The 23,325-nt window shown below is 40.9% G+C and overlaps 2 protein-coding genes across 2 annotated transcripts; both read right to left on the bottom strand.

Annotated features, from left to right (window-relative positions):
• Positions 1-340: 340 nt before the first annotated feature.
• On the bottom strand, positions 341-7,519 carry LOC119655078 (hydroxyacid oxidase 1-like). The gene is made up of 4 exons (XM_038060777.1): positions 7,285-7,519; positions 1,285-1,557; positions 1,098-1,232; positions 341-970 (listed from the first exon to the last, which is right to left on the bottom strand). The coding sequence occupies exons 1-4, from the start codon at positions 7,413-7,415 to the stop codon at positions 412-414; spliced, it is 1,098 nt and encodes a 365-aa protein (XP_037916705.1). The 5' UTR covers positions 7,416-7,519; the 3' UTR covers positions 341-411.
• A 3,610-nt stretch (positions 7,520-11,129) lies between these two features.
• On the bottom strand, positions 11,130-20,017 carry LOC119655079 (hydroxyacid oxidase 1-like). Its single transcript, XM_038060778.1, has 4 exons — positions 19,826-20,017; positions 12,053-12,325; positions 11,859-11,993; positions 11,130-11,763 (listed from the first exon to the last, which is right to left on the bottom strand). The coding sequence occupies exons 1-4, from the start codon at positions 19,954-19,956 to the stop codon at positions 11,205-11,207; spliced, it is 1,098 nt and encodes a 365-aa protein (XP_037916706.1). The 5' UTR covers positions 19,957-20,017; the 3' UTR covers positions 11,130-11,204.
• Positions 20,018-23,325: the final 3,308 nt, after the last annotated feature.

The following is a 23,325-nucleotide window of genomic DNA, read 5'->3' as shown; positions in this document are numbered from 1 at the left end:
TTGCTTACTCAATCAATCAGTTATGGCCCGGAACCAAATGGCTCTGAATTTGAAAAATAGGAAAGCAGAGTCAGACTGAGATAAATACCAACAAAACCAAAAGCTTTTTGTCCAACTGGCCTTCGCTCTCTTCCAATTTACATGCATTACAGTACAGTAGCATCAAACTCGATGTTTCTCAACACATCAGTAGCACTACATCTACCTTTCCTGTTTCATCTAATATTTGAAAATGCATATTCATCAACACCAATATGAACTTCAAAAATGGGTGGCAACTTCGTTGTTAATTTTGATTTGTGGTACCATCCATCACCTTGAAATAAGCAAGTGCCACTACTTTTGTTCTCAATATTATAATTTATTCTATTCTGATCAAGTTTACTAGCTTTTTAGTAATAACATTTTAATTTAAAGTTTCGAAAATTGAGACTCATGTGCAACGTAATCTTTGGTTATATCACTCATATTCACACAACCAGAGAGTTTCATAGTCAGTTCCAAATCACGTTGAACCAATTCCAGTACATGTTCAGCACCTTTTTGGCCATTGACAGCTAATCCCCAAATCAATGGGCGACCCATAAACACTGCCTTAGCACCCAGAGCCAACGCTTTGAACACATCAGTCCCTTGTCTTACACCACCGTCCAGCATAATTGTCATATCATTTCCAACAGCATCAACAATCGTAGGAAGGACTTCAATTGTGGCTGGAACGCTATCCAGTTGCCGTGCACCATGATTAGATACGATTATACCTCTACAGCCATGGTCTCGAGCTAAAAGTGCGTCTTCTCTGGTTAGGACTCCTTTTACAACCACTGGTAATTTAGTAAACTTGACTAACCAATCAACATCTGTCCAAGTGATCGTTGGGTCGAATTGCGCAGTCACATATTCATTAATACCAGAAAATCCTTGCATATTTTTAACATTGCTGCTACCATCTTCTTGGAAATTCAATAAGCTGAAATGAAAACCATTTAGATTTACGCATTGAATATGGTGGACAACATTTCCAATATCCAGTTCTCAAAGAAGTATGACTGTGGATTATGAAAAGAAATTATTTTCTTATAAAGAATATTATTTACCCTAAATGAGGAGGTAATTTGAATTTATTCCTGGCATCAGCTCGTCGGGCACCAAAGCAAGGAACATCAGCCGTCAAAACAATGGCCTTATATCCAACGTTTTCAGCACGCCTCACCAGAGACTCCGTCAATGATCTAAATTTATCCAATTATTCCTACGACTATGTTTTTTGCTTAAGAAAATTACTGATCTTTGTAAATATATAACTGAAACCATTTTGTAGTATTTGGTGCCGCCTCAGCTACTTCCTCCAATGACGTTGTCGATACGGTACTCAATATAAAAATGCCACCAACTTTACCAACAGCCCGTGCATTCCCTATTTCTCCATCATCATGGACCGTTCTTTGCATACCTGTTGGTGCGACGCCGATAGGGGTACTCAGCTTGTAACCAAGAACATTGCAATCCGTGTTCACTTCACCAACATCGCGAAGGAATCTGGGAAGGATTCGCCATCTGAAATATGCCGTAATAAACTGGGTGTAGATCTGCAATTACCATAACTGGTATCCAGTAACGAATACTACTATTCTTCAGAAGCACTCCCTCTCCCTCCAAGTGAAAGTCTAACTGATCCTAAACCTGAATGGACGAATAGACTACAACTCGCAGACCCAAGCTAATACAAAAAAAATCGGGTACTGACCTTACACTTGCAGCCGAGCCCATTGAAGCAATCATAGAGCTCCGAATCATCACTGAACCCCATTACTAGCTCGAAAATCTAGGTTGACATTGGCCGTATCCAGAAAGGTAGTTACTAAGTCAAAATGCGACCTTCGTATCCCATATATGTATCACTTAAACGTTTTTTCGACTCGAGAGATATTCCTCAAGATACGTCATCTGTTAACGAGTGCGAAGTCTTTTATGAAAGTCTATCGCGAAACAGATGAAAGATTTTCAAAGATGATCCTCGTGAGAAGGTCCCGAAATAGGACAGTAATACGTTCATAACAATTGAGAGACTTGATAAAGACAAGACACTGCGAATAACGTTTCGTAAAGCGATACAAGAATACATCGTTTTAGATCATATGAAACTAGGATTCCCCTCATTGGAGAAGACAATAATGTGTGCACATCACGCAGTCATCAAAACGTGAAGTACAACGACAAAGTTCAATCAGTATTTGATGTCTCGATGAAGATGTCGACTGGAATTACAATAATCCGTCCTCACAAATTTCGATGAAACTCCGACCATATTTCACTCAGTCAGGACAATGACTAAGGATGAAGGGAATAGATGATAAATTCTCTGAAAGCAGGTGAATTCAACCTAAGAGAGTGGGCCACAAATGAGGATTGCTGCAAAGAAACCACACATGGCCAAGCTAAAGTTATTGTGCAATCCATGGAGGGATAGCATCAGATTCAAACTGGCGAAATAAGACTCGACAGAAAGCTTAACCAAGCGCAAAATGCAGTTCGATATTGCCACGTTATGCACTAGAGTGCAATCAGTTCCTATAAAATTCAAAATTTTGACCCTTTATAATTTGTTGATAATTAGTTATTTTCTCTAAAACTTTGCGGAATTATTCCTTGTATTATCGTTTCGCGGTGCCAACTTTGTACTTCTAGGATAGATCTAAGAGGGTTTTCGGGTAAATTTCCAAAATATCGTAATATGCTTATTAATTTGAGTAGACATCGCAATATCCTACTGGTTTTGAGGCCTAGATTTCGTTCAGATGCAGCACTGCGATTTTTTTCAGAGTTTTTCGATCATTCTCGTCCTGAGAACGAGACCTGTTTCGTTTTTTGGAACTCACATTTTGAACCCTAACTTTCCTATCATAGAACAGTAAATGTGTAAATTGAGTTTGGCAGGCAGACCTGCGAGGAGTTGCCAGATCTCCCATCATGTGCGACACCAGGTCGCAGATAGGGGCATACTTATTGTTTCTTTTCTAACTGGGCACGGGTACGTGTTTGCTCTTCTCTGGTGCGTGGGTCAAAGTGACTATGGAAAGGATAAGCAGGATCTAAAACCAACATGGAAGAACTGAGAAAGACGGTGCAATGACTATCTAAAAGATCTAGACGGAAATATCAGCAAAATCCGTAAAAAATAGCAATCTCATGTTTGAGTTGAAAAAATCTAGCTTGGGGAAAACTGATAGCTTTCGTCACAGTACGCGCCCAAAAAACATGAGATTTATATACGTTGCAAGGATTTCGACGAAGTAACATCAAAAGGAGATATTTGCACCGCGTAGAAAGAGCAATTTAAGTTGCAGGAACTATCTAATCTAATCTATTTAGAGTCTGTGAAAAACGGGTACAATGCGACTAGAAGTAGAGGCAACGAAGAAACTATTGGCCACAGAAAAAATATTGTCAAGGAATGCAATAGAGACCCAACGCCTATTGTGCGAAGAAAAGGGGGGACGGGATAACCGGGAAGTTGCCGGAAGTAGTAAATGCTCGGAATTAACGAAAGCGTTGACTGCAATGAAAATAATAGATTTGTCCAAATAAACCTCAATCACTAAAAGGTCATTCAGGGATTTACTTAAGCAGACCACCCACGAGTCTGACATGGAGATTGCCATCGTGAATGAACCATACAGAAACCGTTACGGTGGCAAATCTTCATGAAAGCGTGACTCTCTCCAACCAACTAAGGCTGGCGGCCTCAAGGAAAAGCTGCTCTGCGCTAAGGCGGATGTGATGGGACGATTCAGAGCAGTCATCTCCGCACGTGGCCTACACTCTTGTTGAAAATCATCCAGGTTAGCAAGAGAGGGGCACTGACACTTTTTGGAAATCTCTGAATGTTATGGCACTTCCGCCAGTCAACACTCGCGAGCTGTTCCTGATCTGCAGCAAAATAGGTGACAACAAGCTTTCATCCATATCGAATTGGATTCTTAAGCTCGCCGCGAAGTTTGCATGTCAGAGGAATATTCCATACAGCAGGAAAGTGGCAGAAGCTGGTACTATTGCCAAAGACCGGAAACCTCCTGGTGCGCCCTCTCCTTTAGATCAATATGTCTTCTAGACACTATGCGAAAAATGTTAGAGTGAGTGATCTAATAGATTGCTCCCGGTTGTGGAAAGCCAAGTGGACTCTGTAAAGCCAGATAAACCATTGATTCCATCAAATTTGTTACTGGGTTGGCCGAAGATGCAATTCACAGAAAGGATAGTACCAACAAATATTGCGTGGTGATAACCTTGGACGTGACGGCCAATTGGAGGCGTATACAGAAGTCTTGACTCAACGACAGTTTTGAATTGTTTTAAAAAGACCTATTGCAGCTGGTTAGCGATATCAGCGAGCATGTGGCCCAATTAAAACCGCTTAAAGTGACGTCAGATCAAAAGACAACCCGGCAGTTTGTGCTTCCACAAGCATAAGTCCTCGCAGTTTAGTGAATCACCCTCTATGATGGAAACTAACGAGGTCGGCAGCTCATTAACGGTTTTGCTTTGGTGTAGCGATTCTCCAGTTTTTATGAAGCTGGCAGAGTTGTAGCTTGTATTCTCCGAATATAAACCACAAAATATGAGCAGAGTCGACTTCGAACACTTCAATATAGAGAAATGATTTTACCAAATAAATCGAGGATGTCAACAAAAGGGAACTCTGAATTCATTTAGAAGAGGCTACGAAACCTGTAATCAGTCCCTGACAAACAAGGGCTTTTAAAGATAGGGGGTTGACTGGGTACTGCTGACGTTTTAAATAACCAAAAATACCCAATTTGGTTGCATCGGAGTCATCATGTTACATTTCTATACGAGAGGCGCATAGAATACTCTGCATGGGAAGATGACGACTATCCGCAATTGCTAGAGGATGCGATATTGATCGCGATCAGAAGGTGATACGAACCGAACCCAGTCCCCATTTTCAAATTGTAGAGAAGACTACCCAGGTCCTTCCAGAACACGAATAAAAGCCGCCATACTACTCTTTCAAACGAATACCTTCTCATTTTCAGCTTTCCTGGTAGAATCTGAGAAATTTATTGCGCGCAGAAATCTTTGCTTCGAAATCTATAGTAATCATGGTGGCAGTAACCAATCAATTAGACAAGTAGATGCAACTGGCAATATAAATGGCATTGAGGAAGGTCGCAGTTATATCCGAGAACCTGGAAATTTATACCTGCTATCATAGTACATTTCGGGGAGCTTTGGAAGGTGGCAGTTAAATCAGTAAAAAACGACGTATATTCTTAGAATTTGCGGCTGAACCGCACCAAGTTGAGGCTTGTCTCTCTCTAGTTTCAATCTCGAACAACACTGCATTGACGAGAGGACAGTTTTTGTTGGAACGACTATTGATTGTGATTCCTAGAGTTGATAGAATTTAACAAAGTCTGTATATGCGATGTCCCGTTCACAAGCCAGGTCCGCTGGAGAGTATGACTGAAAAGCATCTGAATCATTTACAGTCCAGATTAAGGTGGTTTGACATGTTCTCCTAACATTGAGGCTAAACAGCTGGTCCTTTTCCGAGGAGGAGACAGCCGCCGACGAAATGGCCGTTGGCACAGATCAACAAGATCCATCCAGAACATGATGGGAAGGTTCGCACCATCACTGTTCGCTATCATGGCTGCCAAGAGAAGCCGGTTAGCTTGGAGAATCATCGTCATTGGAACGGTTAAGCAGAAATCGAAAAACTGAGCCTAACTAAAATGATCCGAGGTAGCTTCAGAAAGCAGATCAATTTTACAGTTACGCTAAAGGATGGTCAAGATATATGTAGTTTCAATATTTAACAAACTACTACGACTGCACCAAGATCTTATCCACAAAATTAATAAGTTTCTGAGCACACATCTATTTCCAGAAGAAGATTGCTGAGGTAAGCATTGACAACCATATTCGTCCAGCAGAATATGCTCCTGAAAAGGCGAATAGATGCTTACAACTACTGAATGAAGTGATCAGTTCGGTGAGCGACGCGAGTACAAAAGAACGGATCATAGTAATCTAGGCATTCAATTCGTAACTACATACATAACTGACGACGGGTGATATATTTACGGCAATATATTACTGGCAGCGCTATCAAGAACGTACTATCGAAGATTGGACCTTTCTATGATGTACCGCGGGCCCCCCAAGATCGCATATCTCTACATGTGGCAAATACTACATACCTGGAAGCCTAAATATCGGGGAACCAGTGACGACTATCATGACCCCATGGAAGGAATCGCTGACCCCAAATGGTTGGTTATAGGTATGTTGCAAATTGAAATAACGCATTTTGGAAATATTAAAATTTTGTTAAAGATACGGAGTGTGATATTGCAGCTACAAATAACGTACATAGTTTTAAGATAGGCCAGTTCAAAATAATTTTAACAGATCCGAAAATCGTAAAAAAATCTTCAATTTCTTCATTTTAATTTTGGTGTTGAATCTCAGGCATTCGAAAACATCTTCAAAAGAGGAAAAAATTAGGATTAAGTAGATAAATGTAATCTAATAAATGCAATAGGTAAGAAACTCAGGAATCATATGAACATAATCAGGGTCATATCAACAAAGCAACATAGCTAAGTGACAAACCTTATATATCACGTCACAATTATTTCACTATTTGCAAAACATAATTATTTTAGGTTTATATTATTGCAAAAAAACCATGGCTTCAGTTGCCTCCACGATTTTCCGAGAAGCTTCCACTCCTTATCTACTCTGTTATACCTATACAATGGGAGGCCGGGATAGTGGGTTACTTTGTATAGTCAATCAAGCTGTTGAGGTGCTTGACGGGAAATACACAAATACTCCTCAGATTCACAGCATTTACGAATTAGTGGAAATGATAAGTCTACGGAGACTGGGACGCGGCAAGGTACAATCTTGCGGGAAGACCGGTATTCAGTAGCTAAATCGTTGCTATTTACGGCAGTTTCTACTTCCCTAACGAGCGCGATGGTGGAATTCTTTTTGTCATGGAACACTCTAAGCTGCACATTTTCACGGTAACGGAACTCCAGCGCGTCACACTCACCGCCTTCATAGCCATCAAAAGAGTTTAAACTATTCATATTTTTACAAAATAAAAATATTGCGATTGAATACTATTTCTATCACGCTATTACTATTTCTATACTATTCAATCGCGCCCGATAGAGGATTATATATTTTCTCAAACTACAAACAATACAAAAAATTATCATTCATTACACTTTAAAAGGTATTCACCTTTTAAATGCATCAATGTTCAGTGTCAATGAAAACTCACTTCCCGCACCACTTCGGTAAAATTCCAAGGCGTTCTTTGGAATGTTACGAAACGCTTCTTTTTCGTAATCTTCAACACAGACTAAAGCCATAGTCACCGAATTAGGTGTTAATCACGCCAAGTTTAGACTAGAAATAGCTATCGGAACCGTCAAATTCAGACTGACTAGTATAATAGAATCATATTCGATCTACTTTATTAGCGATAAGCAAAAAGATTATCATTATCTTCTTTAAACGTTTTCAATAAAACAGACTTCATTATTATTTGCAAGTAACCGGTAGCAAGGCATTCACACGCATATGGATTGATAGTGGAATTTTATTTTATTTGCGCTTAATTGAATTAAAAGAGTGGTTGAACAAATGTGCGAAAAATCGTTGCTTTTTTGCAGTACACAATGTAAGTCGGATACCAGTCGACTCTGCTGTAAATAAATACCTGAGTTAAATCAGAATAACAATCGCGGGTGAGCGCAATGTTGACTCCATTGCTTCCTAGGGCACCAATACGGTTTTGAATGAGGTGCTCTAGCACGTTTCCAAATTTCCAAACTTTACTGCTACCGAATTATCAGCAATGTCTGGAATAGGGACGGACTATGGTTGGTGGGAGTGTGGCGAGTACCCTCGTCCCTCCTGCCACACTTACGGCAATGTGCTTTGGTATTCTGGAAAACTAAATGGTACCAGACGCGAATCCGGTGTCGGATTGTTACTGACGCCTACCAGAAGGCTGACTGCAGGACTCCGGTCCAGGTTAAGGAGGATCAAAATTGTACAGCGCTATGCACCAACGGAAACTTCCAATATAATAGAGAGCGACTCTTTCTACGAACAATTAAACGCAGTTCAGGGGAGGCTTCCTTAAGGTGACATTTTGATCATGATTGGTGATCTGAATAAGGTAGATTCTGATAACACCTTCCACATGTGGACATGTGTTGGGGAAAGCACGGTCTTGACGACCGTAATAACAACAATGGAAGGCCACGTTCTGAAGGGGCATGATAAGATCTGGCTCACTGGAAGGACCATGAAGACTATATACAGGAGGGGAAACTCGAACGAAAAAGCAGGACAAAAAGTGAATTATCCGGTTTGAGGCCGAGTCAAGATCGCAGTGCGTTCGGCGCATCTGTTAATATTTTGTGTGGCATGTGTTCTTTGTGTACGAATCCATGTAACCGAGCAGCCAGTTACAAACAGCCAATAAGAAATTGGTAAAGTGACATTACGATATTATTTTTATCGCCAGCGTCTACAATTGATTTTCGCATCAAGCTGACAAATTTCGATAACAAATGCATCCACTAGAAGTAACACCGTCACACAAATGCGAACCAATCCCAATGAGGATATGCAGCACGCAACTGCGCTTTTGACTGAAAAATCCTGCCCACCGGACACCATTTTCTTTGTCCTGTAAAAGTTCGGGGTTGGCGTAAGCAGTTTCACCTCCTGTGTACAATCTTCTTGGTATGGACGCTTTTGAATTTGGAGATGTAAATTTGGGTGACATTTGCGCGAGGATGTTGGAGCGTTTTCGTCGCATTTTTATAAGCATATAGACAAACAGGGCTGTCGCGTTTGCACTTTCTAGATTTTTTGGGTTAACGGATTCTGATCTCAAATGGTTTTCGACATAAGAGGTTATGATTATCGTTATTGAGTTTATATGCCATAAATTGTTTAAAAAAAAAGAGTTTCCGTTTGAGAATTTCTGGCGCAGTAAAATCCTATAACATAATGTTGTCGCACGTGCAAAATTTTCTTTCCTGGTGTTATTTAAGGACATTACTTTGCAGCTAGTTGTAAGCATGTTATTTGTGTTCTCCCCTGATGCCTTGAGAATTTTTAGTCATTTTCACATAATAACGCCAAAGATGAGAAATTTTCACGTTCGGCAATCCAATATTTTGCGATTTCACTTCGCCGAAACCATTTTTTCCAATTTACTACCTAAAAAATCAAGAGCGGCAACCTTCTGTCGAAGAATCTCGGCGATCTATTACATCTATTTACAAAATTCCAATAAAAATAACGACGGCAACACTGTTCCAACATCCTCTTTGAAGCGCCTGTTAATGAAGGTAGGTAGGTAGGGCCCCGCAAAGAACCCACAGCAAAGAAATCTTACGCATCCGTATTAGCTAACAAAAAATCATGCCGCCGATTACATACTAACAGCTTCGTAGACGACGTACGTAAATTTAAAAAATTAATTGCTCACTCGTGATTACCACTAATCAATTGTCAGTCGATCCTTACAATTAATAACTGAATCAATTATTAGGCGCCTAATTAAAATAATAATAATTAACCTAACAAATTAGTTAACTACTACACAACACTGGTATCTATGTGCTTCGTGCGATCTCAAAAACAAAAGCTAAAATCTTGGAACGCATCAAAGAACATTTCGAAAGCTTGATCGACAGAGAGCAGGCTGGTATCTGCTCCGGATCCTGCTGCATTAATCACATCAACACTCTACAGATCAAGTCCACCAAGGTTGCATTTTGCCCCCGATATTATTTCTTCTTATTATCGGTGATGTTTTCCATGCTGCCCTGTTCGGAGAACGTGAAGGAGTCCAATGGACGATGACCTCTTCCCTCAATCACCTTGACTACGCTGATGGCCAAATGACTCTGGATTTCGAAATTGAAAGTGAATACCAACAAAACTAAGGTTATCAGTCTGACAGGTTATCACACTCTCCCATCTGCATTAACAGATAGAGCAGAGAATCGAAGGCATCAATCATTTAGTATGGTTGGTTTCCGCCGGCGATGGCATCGAACTGGATGTCGCTTGAAGCATTAACAGCGGTAGATCCGCTTCCGCTGCTTTATCTAAAATCTGGAAATGCAGTTAATTTAACAACAAGACCAAGTCTGTGCTAGTCTTCTTTCTTAGAGACCCGGGTTCCTATCGTTCCGATTTCGTAGCCTATATACCGATGAAATTTATGAGAGATACTACCACCATTTGATGGTGCGTAAAATCCAGTCCGTAGAAGGGCAGAAAAATAAGAGATTTCAGACCATGTCTCAGATGGAGCCGACCCGAGGACCCGAGACAGTTGTTAACAATATCGAATTGGGATGTTTGGAATTACTTATTAAAGGTTGTTATATATGTTATATTTTTTATTTATATTTTTTTTCAATTAATGTTCATTTCGGAACTTCTAGGTCGGAATGTATGCCCTCTTCGTTTCGCTAGAGAAGCCCGCCAAAGTATGGAGGCAAAATGCATCAACATTTTTATTTTTTTATAAAGCTTACTTTATTATTTAATTTATAATAACATTTGATGTCAATATCAATGCCAATTTTATGTACTCATGCCGGTACATGCTACAAACGAATAACTCTATTTTTGCAAAAGTGTCCTTATTATCGATCGACGTATCTCCTGAACAAGTGGATGCTTTTTAGCTCACTACACTCATTCTCTTTGCATTGATGGGCAGACATTTATTAAAAGGCATAAGTGACAATGGGTAGGTCACTCGTAAAGGAAGGCCCACGACTCCATTTCTGACTGTATCATGCAATGAAGCCTACTATCCCAGAGTGATCAACGAATGAACCGCCCTAGAAATACATAGCCGGAACATTAGGGGAGGAGTGTACTTTTCTCCGAAAGAAAGAAGATAAATCAGATTTCAGTGAACCTACAGCGATGAAACATGGGCGCATTATGCCCCATTTGGAGGATAATGATGCCCATATATATTTCTACTACCACCCACCATTTCGGGTACCAGCACTTTGAAAGAAGCAAACATTACTACCTTAGTGCGCAGTATTATATTTTCAAATTTTAATCCGTTCTGATCAAGTTGAATAGTTTAGTAACAACATTTCAATTTAAAGTTTTGAAAATTGAGACTCATGTGCGATGTAATCTTTAGTTATATCACTCACATTCACACACCCCGAAAGTTTCATAGTCAGCTCCAAATCACGTTGAACTAATTCCAGTACATGCTCAGCACCTTTCTGGCCATTAACAGCTAAACCCCAAAGTAATGGTCGTCCCATGAACACCGCCTTAGCTCCCAAAGCCAACGCTTTAAAGACATCCGTACCTTGTCTTACACCACCGTCAAACATAATTGTCATATCATTTCCAACAACATCAACAATCGTAGGAAGGACTTCAATTGTGGCTGGAACGCTATCCAGTTGTCGTGCACCATGATTTGATACGATTATACCCTTACAGCCATAGTCTCGAGCTAAAAATGCGTCTTCTCTGGTCAGCACTCCTTTTGCAATCACGGGTAACTTAGTAAACTTTACTAGCCAGTCAACATCCGCCCACGTAATTGATTGATCATATTGCGCGTTCGCATATTCCTGAATACCAGAAAATCCTTGCATACTTTTAGCATTGCTGGCGCGATCTCCTTGGAAATTCAATAAGCTGAAATAAAAACCAAAGTCAGGATGTTTGTTTTCAAAGAGAGATGACCATGGATAATGAAAAGGGATTATTTTCTCAAAAAGAGTATCACGCACCCCAAATGAGAAGGTAATTTGAACTTATATCTGGCATCAGCTCGTCTAGCACCAAAGTGAGCACAATCAATTGTCATAACAATGGCCTTATATCCAGCGTTTTCGGCACGTCTCACCAAAGATTCTGTCAATGACCTAAATTTATACAATTATGCCCCTTAATTGGTTATTTTTGTCAAGTTGGAACAAATTACCGATCTTTATAAATATATAGCTGGAACCATTTTGACGTATTTGGTGCCGCCTTAGCTACTTCCTCCAATGAAGTCGTCGATACGGTACTCAATATAAAAATACCACCAACTTTACCAGCGGCCCGTGCGTTCCCTATTTCTCCATCATCATGAATCACTCTTTGCATAGCTGTCGGTGCGACCCCGATAGGAGTACTTAGTTTGCAACCGAGAATACTACAAGCCGTGTTGACTCCGCCGACATCACGAAGGAATCTCGGAAGGATTCGCCATCTTAAATAAACCATGATATATTGCATTGACACAATTCAATAAAAAACTACATTTATTTAATCAACAACAATACGCAGAAATATAAATTTCTAATCACATATTGTATTTTCCTCAGAAGGAAGAATAAGTAAGTAAACTAACTTACTCCTAAATCTGAGGAAAAAAACAGAGTCAAAGGACGCCAGCTGGCGTTCTAGGACCGGGATAATCTCGTGATCGGAGAGTGAAAGTTGCTATCGAGCGCCGCGAAGGGGACTTCGAAAGAGTCCCCACTACTTGTACCACAAGAGGTAATACGGAATATAATATCCGAGGGGGCAGAACAAACAATCAGGCATTTGCAGAGTTTGAAGAGGGTACACAGATTCGACGTTGTTGCAGAGAAGGGAGATTGAGAGTGCAAAGCCGAGAAAGGTAATCTACACGGGGGAAATTTCGTTTCATAAAAGAGGAGTCGGGTGAATTTCCGTTGTACTAACAGAACCATTTCGTACCACGCGACACACAGGTTGATCCCCAACATCGGACTATAGATAGAAAGAAAGCACCTGGATATCAATTGTAATCTCACCCAGTCTTCGCGGAGTTATGGAGGATACTGACAGTGCCTATACACTTCACTTGGTTGCCCAAACTACGATGATATGTATGTTATGTATTCTTCTGTTGTGCGAGACTTGTGGAAGAAAGACGAATTGCTGCCACCGTAAATTGCATGCTAGTATGGGAGAATTGAGTTGTGATCAACTCAATGATATTATCGTTGAAGGATAAACTGGGAGGAAGGAGAGGTCAGGAAAGCGCGGTTATGAACGCCTGTCCCCGTTGGGAGCAAAAATAATAAATAAAAATTAGTGGGTAACAATTTCACATACAAGCATATCCAGACCAGTGTCTTGTGAAGACTTCCGCCTCCTTAAAAGACAGACAGATAGAAGGATGTTTAATCAATTTTAATAAGGTTTTTCTCAACATAAAACTTTAAAAACTAATTGTGAACACAGTCCCTTACATTGAAAGGGGAAAACTGCAGCTTGCCAAAAAGATGAAAGCGAAAGTTAGTGTCAATCGAATCTTTCACTAACGTTGCTAAACTAATTCTCGAAGGAGATTCGTTGGCACATTACCTCCCCGAGAACGATTTTTGAAGTACCGTACGGCTACGATAATTTATTTCCTGTTTCCGTCACCCGACTGACCTGTCCAAATTCCCAAGAATCTACCCTAAATACTTAACGTATCTATTCTTCAATTTTTCGCATACTTAGACGCACTGATTCTTTAATAATCTTTTTGATTTTAATTGTGCGTTATTACGAATAGTCCTTTCCAATGAATGAATGAAGAAACATTCGCAGTCATATGAATAATAATCTCCTTTAATTAGAGCATAACTTTCCTCCTATTTCTGTTAGCTCTCCATAAGATTCAACTTTTAAAGGAGCATCTCCATAATCTGTGGCGGAAGATACCGAGGAAGTGTGGAAACCGTATAGACCGCACCACACCGACATCGATTTGTTTGCTTCAATGTTGATGCCAGTAGACGCGAGAACAATCATAAATCTACATCATATTTAGGCACCGAATAGGAAGTCGTGCAGCCCTCTGCTTATATGAAACAACTGGGGATATATAAATACCAGGTGGGCTGAAAAGTTCGTAGGCTAACATAGAAAAAAAATGTTCTGATAAAATTTAATTTTATTATTCAATACAGTTGCCTTCCAGATAATCGATGAATATTATACCATGCACACCCCAAAATACTTATGCCGCAGCCTTGTCAGTCGACTGTTGCGTCTCTGCACGCTTTGGAGTCGATTCGCCACGTGCAGTTCACTCAGTTGACGTTTTGATTTTGGTGTGAAAAAGTGAAGTCATGTTTCATCTATTGTCATACTCGTATATCGACGCCTGAATTCGGGTTTTTTTATGGAGAAATAGTTTCGAACACTGCTCAGAACCATCAACTTATTGTTGTTGTCGATTGTGAACCCGCGCGGCGCCCACTTTGAACAGAGGTTTCGCATACCTAAACATTCATGCACGATATCTCCAACATGTTCCTTTCATATCTTTAGAGCCTCAGCTATCTCGATCAACTTCACTATGCTGTCATTGAGAATTATTTTGTGGACTTTTTTTATGTTTTTCTCGGGAACAGCCTCTTTGGTGATTGACTTCAAAGCCTCCCTTAAGTATATCATAAAATGCAGCAATGTAGGCTATAATATAAAGTATGATCCTGCCAAGTTTGGTGGAAATCGCACTATTACTAATAAAGTTATGATAGGTCAAATTTGTCGCTTCTGTGCATATATTACGTGCTAAGTACTAATGGGACAAATGTCCACTTTAATGTTTTCATACCGGAAGCGTCCGGTTTCCCGATTTGTTTTGGTTGAATCGATGGAATATAACTTCCGATTAATGGCATGATTTTTTTCTGAATTTTTAAATCACTTTTTAACGGCAAAAATCAATGATTTTAAACATCTTCCAGATCGCATCGGAAAGAGTCGAGCTTGTCCAAGCGCTGTTGTGACGTTACATTGGGGTGACAAATCCAAATGGAACAGATTGTTCAGTATAAAGAGTGAGTTGATATTGGTAGAAATAAGCAAATTATATGACCAAGTGCAAAACGAATACGGAAAATCATCTCGGAAATGTTCCTTATATTTCATTCGAAGGAAAGGGAAACAAACTTTTCATTCGAAACAAGCTCATCATAAAATGTTTCTAGGAGTTAGTTAGTTTAGTTTGGCGGGGGGAAGCCGCAGCTCCAAGTCAGACCTTTGCTAGGCCCATTGTACTATGCCCAGGGATCGCGTATTCATCGGCCTCTTGCCGACGGCGTTCGCAGGCTTTCGCGAATCTGTCAAAATTCTCAGGAATGTTTCGTTCAGTCGGCGATGTTCCACCAGCATCTGATGACAACTCAACATCAACTGGCTTGATATGTCGCTGCTGTTTAGTACTGATAATGCTACCCGGCTGTCAGAACAGATTCGAAACATGCACGCCTTCTATTTTTGCCGAAAGCATTCTTCTGTTGCCAATAAATGGCATATATCTTCGCCTGAAATATGGTCGTCAGTTTTCCGAGAAGTCGAGCCAGTTTCATACTCGGATTTCCCGAGAACACTCATGCTGGATGCTGGCAAATGAAAATTTTGCCAATGTAACGTCACGCTGCCCGTGCGGGCGAAATCTTAATAATAATAATAATCGTTGGCGCAACAATCCATATTGGATCAGGGCATTGAAGTGTGTTAGAGCACTTCATTCAAGACCGTAACGGTACACTACAGGATTACAGTATCCTGTAGAAGGCAATGTGGTCAGCATTGCGCTCGCCCGAAATTATTAACCCTGATTTGACTCAGGTACTCATTCACAGCTGAGTCGACTGGTATCCGACCTCGAATCACAATACAAATTGAATCGTGACCTTCCGTACGACAGCCTTGTGCTCTAACCACTCAGCTACCCAGGTGAAATCTTGAACATCGCAAATTGGGAAATATGCTAATTATCATGTATACTTTCGAATAAAAGCCAGCCGGAAACCGGAAGCTCAGTGCTTCAGGTATGAAAAGTTTTGGGGATTTATTATGTAAGACTATTTGGACACCCGATGAATCCATTTATACCTAGCTTGTACTGTATATAAGTGGAATATAAACGATACTTTATTTTATGTGGTACTGACATTTTAGTTCTTAAGGAATAGTAAGTTGACGGATATGGGGGCCCCCCCCCCCCCTTTTGACTTAATTCGCCCCGTGTTCCAACCTTTCATTCGTCATCCCATTCTATCACTCTCTGGGGAAGACCTGAGATTCCAGCATTTCCATATAAGTGGGAGTAGCAATCCTGCAGTTCCGCAAGAAGACCGTCAAAAATGCCTGGCTTTACTTTATTATTGAACTTTTGTTTGGAGATGCAGTCCGTACCCGTAAGTTATAATGGTTTGTCATATCACCCTTGAGATTCGATTTCAAGGACATAAAAACTTCCAGTCACACAGTCAGAGACCATTCATTTATTCACGAAATAAACCCGAACCAATCTACATACCAAATCAGTTCAAAACCATTAACGAGCCTACCAAGGCTTACGAAGAAGCGGTTATTTAATGTAAGAAAGGATTGCACAATTCCGGTAAACATACTTGTTTTTCCACTAAATAATTAGAATTTGACTTCATGAGGATACCTTCACTACGCATCCAATAGAAATTTTGATAGTTCTTTTTCCACTGCCGAGGTACAGAAAGTTCAACAAACGGAGAATTAAACGGTCGCAAATGAAATTAAGGATGCAAATTTTATATCAAGTGCCTCCAGCACCCAACCGTATACTCCACAAACTTTCCTTATACATATATAACTTCTCATTTTGGTAAACCATCTAAGATCCTAAAACTCAGCAAACATCAGTTTTACCACGATGAAACTGGTATATTCTGGCAGCTATTGCCCGAGAAAACCCACTTTACATTGAACGAAAGGACTCAACCAGGGATGAAAACAGCAAAGTAGCGAATAACTTTTATTGGATGTGCAAGTGCTTTAGGCTCGTATAAATTAAAGCCTTTGGTCATTAGAAAAGCTAAAAACCCTAGATGCACTAAGCAGTTTGGATCCGCTGGTGTATAAGAACATGAAAAATATATGGAAACCAAAATTATAGAAATAACAAAGCGTCCCCTCGTCAGCTTCGACACCTGAGCTTCATAAGCCAGTTTACGTCAGACATCCAGCACGTGTCCGGCAAGGACAACATAGTTGCTGACGCTTTGTCTCGTGTCTCCGAGGTTAACATCCCCGCCGCACTCGATTTCTCGGCTATTGCCAAGGCGAAGGAGGATGACGCAGCACTTCAGAGCCTCAAATCCAACCCCAAATACAAATTTCGGGAGTTGCCCATCTTCGGCTCAAACCTCTCGCTCTGCTGCGAAGACTCGGAAAAGGGACCTCGGCCATACATTCCGGCCACATTTCGCAAGGAAGTGTTCCACGCAGTTCACGACTTGGCGCATCCCGGCATCAGGACAACAAACCGGTTAGTCACCGGAAAATACTTCTGGCCCTCCATGAACAAGGACATCAATTCCTGGGCCAGAGAGTGCATCGCATGCCAAAAGTGTAAAGTCTCCAGGCATGTAAGGAAAGAAGTGGACTCATTCCCCCGCACTACCAAGCGTTTCCACACGATACACCTCGACATAATAGGGTCTTTGCGAGACTCGCACGGTTACAAGTATTGCCTCACAATCATCGACAGGTTCACGCGGTGGCCTGAGGCAATACCTCTGAAAGACATTACGGCGCAATCTTGTGCCGAAGCCCTCTGCCGAGAGTGGATACCTCGCTTTGGCGTCCCTGCAGTGGTCATCACTGATCAGGGAATGCAATTTGAGTCCACCCTTTTCTCCGAGTTAGGCAAACTCCTGGGTTTTAAACGCCAGCGGACTACTGCATACCACCCGCAATCCAATGGGATGCTAGAACGTTGGCACCGGACGCTGAAAGCCGCCATTATGGCACGCGACGACCCGTCCTGGACTCAAGTCTTGCCTCTCGTCCTACTCGGCCTTCGTACAACCCGCCGAGAGGAATTTGCTGCCAGCCCCGCGGAGCTGGTATACGGGGAGAACCCAAGACTCCCAAGCGATCCGGTCTTCGGCAAGAGATCGGGTCTCACGGAGTCGGGGTTGGTGCGTCTGCTGAGGGACAATCTCCGACGCATCAAAGCGCCACCACCCACTCGACACTCGTCCATACCTGCTTGTTCGCCCAAGGAACTGGACACATGCACGCACGTGCTGATCAGGACAGATGCCGTCCGGAAGCCGCTGCAGCCTCCATATGAGGGCCCGTACCGCGTTCTCGAGAGGGGAGAGCATTTCTTCCAGCTCGAGATCGGTGGTCACAAAAAGGCGGTCTCTTTGTCCAGGCTGAAACCCGTGTTCGCCCCGAAGCAGCGTCGTGTCCGCTTTGTGGATTAACGGCGAACGAAGTTCGGGGATCCGTCGCCGAAACCCCCTAGGTTTCGTCTGGGGGCGGAGTGATGTGGCGCGGCAGGATCTGCAGCATTCGAAATTTATTTCGAATGTTGCGGATGCGGACGGGTAGATGGCGCGAAACTCTCCACTCGCTCATGTTCGGAACGCACCCGGGGAGTGGAGAATTAGCGGTGGAAAAATGCCGTTGGTTGGGACAGTAAGGACCGCATGGAAATAAGCCGGTCGCTTCTGTTCCCAACCGCGGCGGCGAACACACGAAACACAAAGATCCCAGTTGGATTGCCCTAATTCAGAAAGTGATCAAAGTATTGTGATAAAGTTAATCTTTTTGTGTTTTAAATAAACTAATTTAATTTATTGCTAAAACAGCATCTGAAACGATACAACTACTCGAGGCGATAAACCCGGTAATTTATGCAACATAACTGAACTCATCACTATTTGCCTTCACACATTTTCTTTTAGAATGAATGTACTGCTCAGGAAATTGTAGAGTGAAATTTCACAATTGATGAAAATCCCTCTGATCTTGAGCAAGTATCAAATAATTTAATTCGATTTCGAATTATGATAAATTAAATTAACGGACCACATACTGAAGCAATCAAGGCATTGAACCTTGTAATTGACTGATCTGAAGAAAATGGAGCCAACCTTTCGGAAATTTTCCTACTACGGAATTTGCGTGAAAAAGCAATCCTAAAAACATTCATCTACTAAAAGGCTCCAAACCTCTATAAAACATATATAAGCGGTTCATTATTAAGGGATGCCTTTTACTAAACCGAGGTTACCTTCTTCCTAATTCTCTTTATTGTGTTCACGTAAGCGCGAGTCTGCTTTATCATGATTTTTCGAAACAACATAGATGCCAACAATTTTGCTTCAGATGCAGTACTTTTACTTGGGCTTATAAGAAATGGTAGCCCCATATGCTTTCCTGGTAGGGCCCTAACTAGTTCGGAAATTAATTATTCAACTATCGAGATTATATTAAATTTTTGGTCGCCCATCTTATTGCTAAGAAGATAGACGACCAAACGTTTTAGACTGGATACGTTTGGTAGAAATTTTAGGGTTGTAACTGATCATGAGCCCCTATTAAGGATTACAAGTCTGAACGAGCCAAAATTAATTCGATGGAGGTGGAAATTAGAAAAAATCGATTACTATATTTGGATTGCTTGAACCCTAATTCCGATGCACTTAGCCGCATCAAACATCTTTCATGAAATGATCAGTATCACCATTACCATATTAAAGAAAGCCAAATACACGTTCTGGGTACATCTCGTATGTCTATTAAACCACTAGTTCTAGTCCACCAATTGTCGAGATTATTTCTGTTCCGCAACTTTGTTCTTCTATTTTACCCACGCGTTTGGTTATACATATTACATATGTATATTTTTCGAACTAACAACAATATAAAAATTATCCTTCATTGCACCTTACTCAAATACCTTTTAAATGCGTCAACGTTCAGTGCCAGTGAAAACTCACTTCCCGCACCACTTCGGTAAAATTCCAAGGTGTTCTTTGGAATGTTACGAAACGCTTCTTTTTCGTAATCTTCAACACAGACTAAAGCCATAGTTGCCGAATTAGATGTTAATCACACCAAGTTTGAACTGCAAGTAGCTGGTGGAACCATCAAATTGAGACTGATTATTAGAATCATAAACTGAAATCATATTCGATCTATTTTATTAGCGATAAGCAAAATGATTATCATTATCTTTTGGAAAAGTTTTCAATAAGACAGACTGCAAGATTATTTACAAATAGCTTCTAGCAAAAAAACTCGAAATCACACTCATATGGAATGGGTTATCTTCAGTTAATTGAATTAAAAGTGGTTTGATGAAATACAGAAAATACTCTATTTTTTATGGTAGACAATGGAAGAAAGTGGACTAAAATGCCGGCATGTTTAAGTTAAGCTTGAAATGGAATTATCAAACTAAAATTTCAAATGAGTACCATTTCTATGTTACTTAGCGTAACGTACAGTATAACTGATGTTAGTAAGTCAGCTACCGTATTCGATAAAATTGAGGAGAACAGATACATTTTACTGCGAGTTCTAAAGAAAGCTCACCAGGACTTGCAGGACAGATAAGGATGTCTTTTTATGACTTGAATAGCAGGATCAGCTTACCATTTTGGTAAATGTCTTCATGAAGTGGGCAAAATGTAACACGAGCGGCCAGGAATGCCTCATGGTTAGTGTGGGCACTTATTATATGTTTGTTAATTTTGCAGTCTTATTAAAATTGGCACCGAGAGAAAAAAATATATTACATAATATATTGAACGTTTTCAATAATAAAATCGGTCTATTGTATTGTAATTGTTGGTTCAAAAAGGGTCAGTCATCAGCGCGAATAGCCTTGGCATGCGTAGGTATGTAAAGCGTTGTCTCAGTTAAACATGCTGCAAATTTATGAGTAATGCATATATCGGGGGAAGATCTAAATTCAAAAACTATATGCTCTTGTAGATTTCTACGCCACCCCATTTACCATGAAGTGAAACAAGAAGGAATCCAAAGCTTAAAACTGGGCGAAATGTCGACAGAATTCTGATCTGGAACCTCTTAATTGTATTTTACGGTTAGATCACATAAGGATCAGGTTTCATTTTATCCTCTATATAGAAGATTTATTAGCTTTTGAGATAAACATCATATAAAAACCTTTTATTAATTAACCAAATTCAAAGAATTCAACTTTCGATATTTTGATTTTTTGATGAATTTTAAATACAACGCACTATGCAGTTGTCTTGATGAAACCACTGCAATTGTAAAATAATTTTTTTCACTTCACTTCTGCACTTCGCTTTAACAACAAACATACGAGTATATGGTAGCTATTCACTTCTTGTGGGGTATAGCACACAGACTTGCGCGCCGACCAAGTTCTCCGCAGATAGGTGATAGTTGAATCACAGGGAATCATTTTGCATGTGCTGCTCCCATATAGCAATACAGAGGGAACACTACCACAAAACAGTCTCAACAAGATCTTGGTGTTGAGATAACTCCATTTCCAGATTTTAGAAAAGGTAGCAGAAGCAGGTGTAGCGCTGTTAATGTGTCGAACAATATCCAATTCGGGGCCAGCGTCGGCAGAAACCACGCTTTCTAGATATGGAAATTGGTGAACGCCTTTAATGCTCTGCCAGTTAATGTGGCAGAGCGCAAAGACCCGTCGGATTGGGAACCTTGGTTTCGTTGGTGTTTATCTTCAGTCAAACGCTACTTGCCCATCTTCCCCAATTCACAGCCATTAGGCCAAGGTCCATGACTAGGTTAGAAAGCAAGCAGATGCCGTCAGCATAGTCGAAATGTTTGAGGAAAGATGTCATAGTCGATTAAACTCCCTCATGTCCACCAGACAAGGCAGCATGAAGAACGTCACCGATAACAAGAAGAAATAATCTGGATGACAAAATGCAACCCTGGCGGACTCCGCTTTGTAAATTAAATTCCTCTCAGATTTTACGCCATTATATGTCGCTTCGACAATAGCTATTAATTTTTCCGGAATGACTCTGCCGCATAGAGCACGCCAGATACACTCCCTCCAATTGTCGCATTCAAAACGGGTGCCCTTCTTTCGAATATTAACGTTCATCCCCATCTGCCACTCTCTGGGGAAAGTCTCGGATTCCCAAGATTTTCGTACGAGTGGAAGTAGCATATCTGCATTGCGGATGCAGCGATAAATAACTCTGCGGTGAAACTGAAAAACCCAGCGGGTTTACTTCGTTTCAGTGCATTGATGGCCGAAATGATTTCTCTGCCGCTTTGAGGAACAGTCCGTATCCTCATGTTACGGCGACTATCCATTTCGTTTACAAGAGAAAGAACTTCATGAGATGTGATACGGTTAAGAACCGTTGTAAAGTGTCCTTTCCACCTGTTCAGTTGCTTGTCATCATAGATGAGTCGACCGTTAACGTCCTTCATAGGACCATCGAAGAATTTACGTTCACATGCAAGTTTTTTCTTGATGCGGTATACACTTCTAAAATCATTGCTTTCTGCGAGTTCGAGCGCATCACGCTCGGCATTACTCGGATTATTTTAACTATTATCTTGAAGATCGCAGAGAGCACACAGACACTCCTCCAATTGTTCCACTTAAAACGGATGCCCTTCTTTGGAATCTTAACGATCATCCCCTTTGAACGAACGAACGTAAACGGCCATCACATGGAGATCTTTTTCGAATCAAGGAGACAACTCCTAAATCTACTGTAGAAATCCAGAGACCTCCCACCTTTGTTGTTACGGTCGCCAAGACCGTGCTTTCCCATCACATGTCCAAGCAAGGCGTCGACAGAACCCACCTTCGGATTCAGAACATTCATCATGAACACAACCACAACTTTAGGAAGCCTTCCCTGAACTGCGCGTACTTGCACGTAGAACGCATTATTCCCCTTGGTGCATAGCACTGCACAATTGTGATGCTCTTTAACCTAGACCGGAATCTTCCATTGAGAATCCTGTCAAAACCCAGCTCCCTGGTCAATAAAGCGGTAACCGTTAGAAAAAATCCGACACAGAACAGACTTATCTCATTATAAAAGGGTTAGATAATTCTCACTTTAGCAACGAGGTACTAAAAGCACTTTATCGTCTAGGAATAATAGAGGCAACAACTGTTCGTCTTTACGAAACAAGGTATGCACGCCGTAAACAGAAAAAGCTGCATCTCTTGTTAGTTACATCCAATCTGCCAGAATTGCTAAAATTCGCGATCTGTTCCGAACAACAGTGATTTCTGAAGCTGTAGGAACAAGAGATATCGTCCAGTGTAAAAACTGCAGAAGCTTGGTCGTACCACATCAAATTGTAAATGTGTAAATTGCGGTTCCCTGTGTTCCACTTTCATACTTACCCTTCAGAAGTTAAAGCACCGAGACTCAATACCACTCTCAACCAGAGGCC

The sequence above is a fragment of the Hermetia illucens genome, chromosome 4 (genome assembly GCF_905115235.1).
Source record: "Hermetia illucens chromosome 4, iHerIll2.2.curated.20191125, whole genome shotgun sequence".
NCBI lineage: Eukaryota > Metazoa > Arthropoda > Insecta > Diptera > Stratiomyidae > Hermetia > Hermetia illucens.
The sequence above is the reverse complement of the archived record's forward strand: the minus strand, read 5'-3'. Positions and strand labels throughout refer to the sequence as shown.

Bases quoted from the DNA above. Each gene is read 5' to 3' on its own strand.
- LOC119655078 (XM_038060777.1), bottom strand. From the start codon at position 7,415: ATGGCTTTAGTCTGTGTTGAAGATTACGAAAAAGAAGCGTTTCGTAAC. The intron at 1,558-7,284 runs GTGAATACCTTT...GGCATATTTCAG, and splicing joins AACATTGATGCATTTAAAAG to ATGGCGAATCCTTCCCAGAT. The intron at 971-1,097 runs GTAAATAATATT...TTTTCATTTCAG, and splicing joins AAATTACCTCCTCATTTAGG to CTTATTGAATTTCCAAGAAG.
- LOC119655079 (XM_038060778.1), bottom strand. From the start codon at position 19,956: ATGGCTTTAGTCTGTGTTGAAGATTACGAAAAAGAAGCGTTTCGTAAC. The intron at 11,994-12,052 runs GTAATTTGTTCC...GTATAAATTTAG, and splicing joins CTATATATTTATAAAGATCG to GTCATTGACAGAATCTTTGG. The intron at 11,764-11,858 runs GTGCGTGATACT...TTTTTATTTCAG, and splicing joins AAATTACCTTCTCATTTGGG to CTTATTGAATTTCCAAGGAG.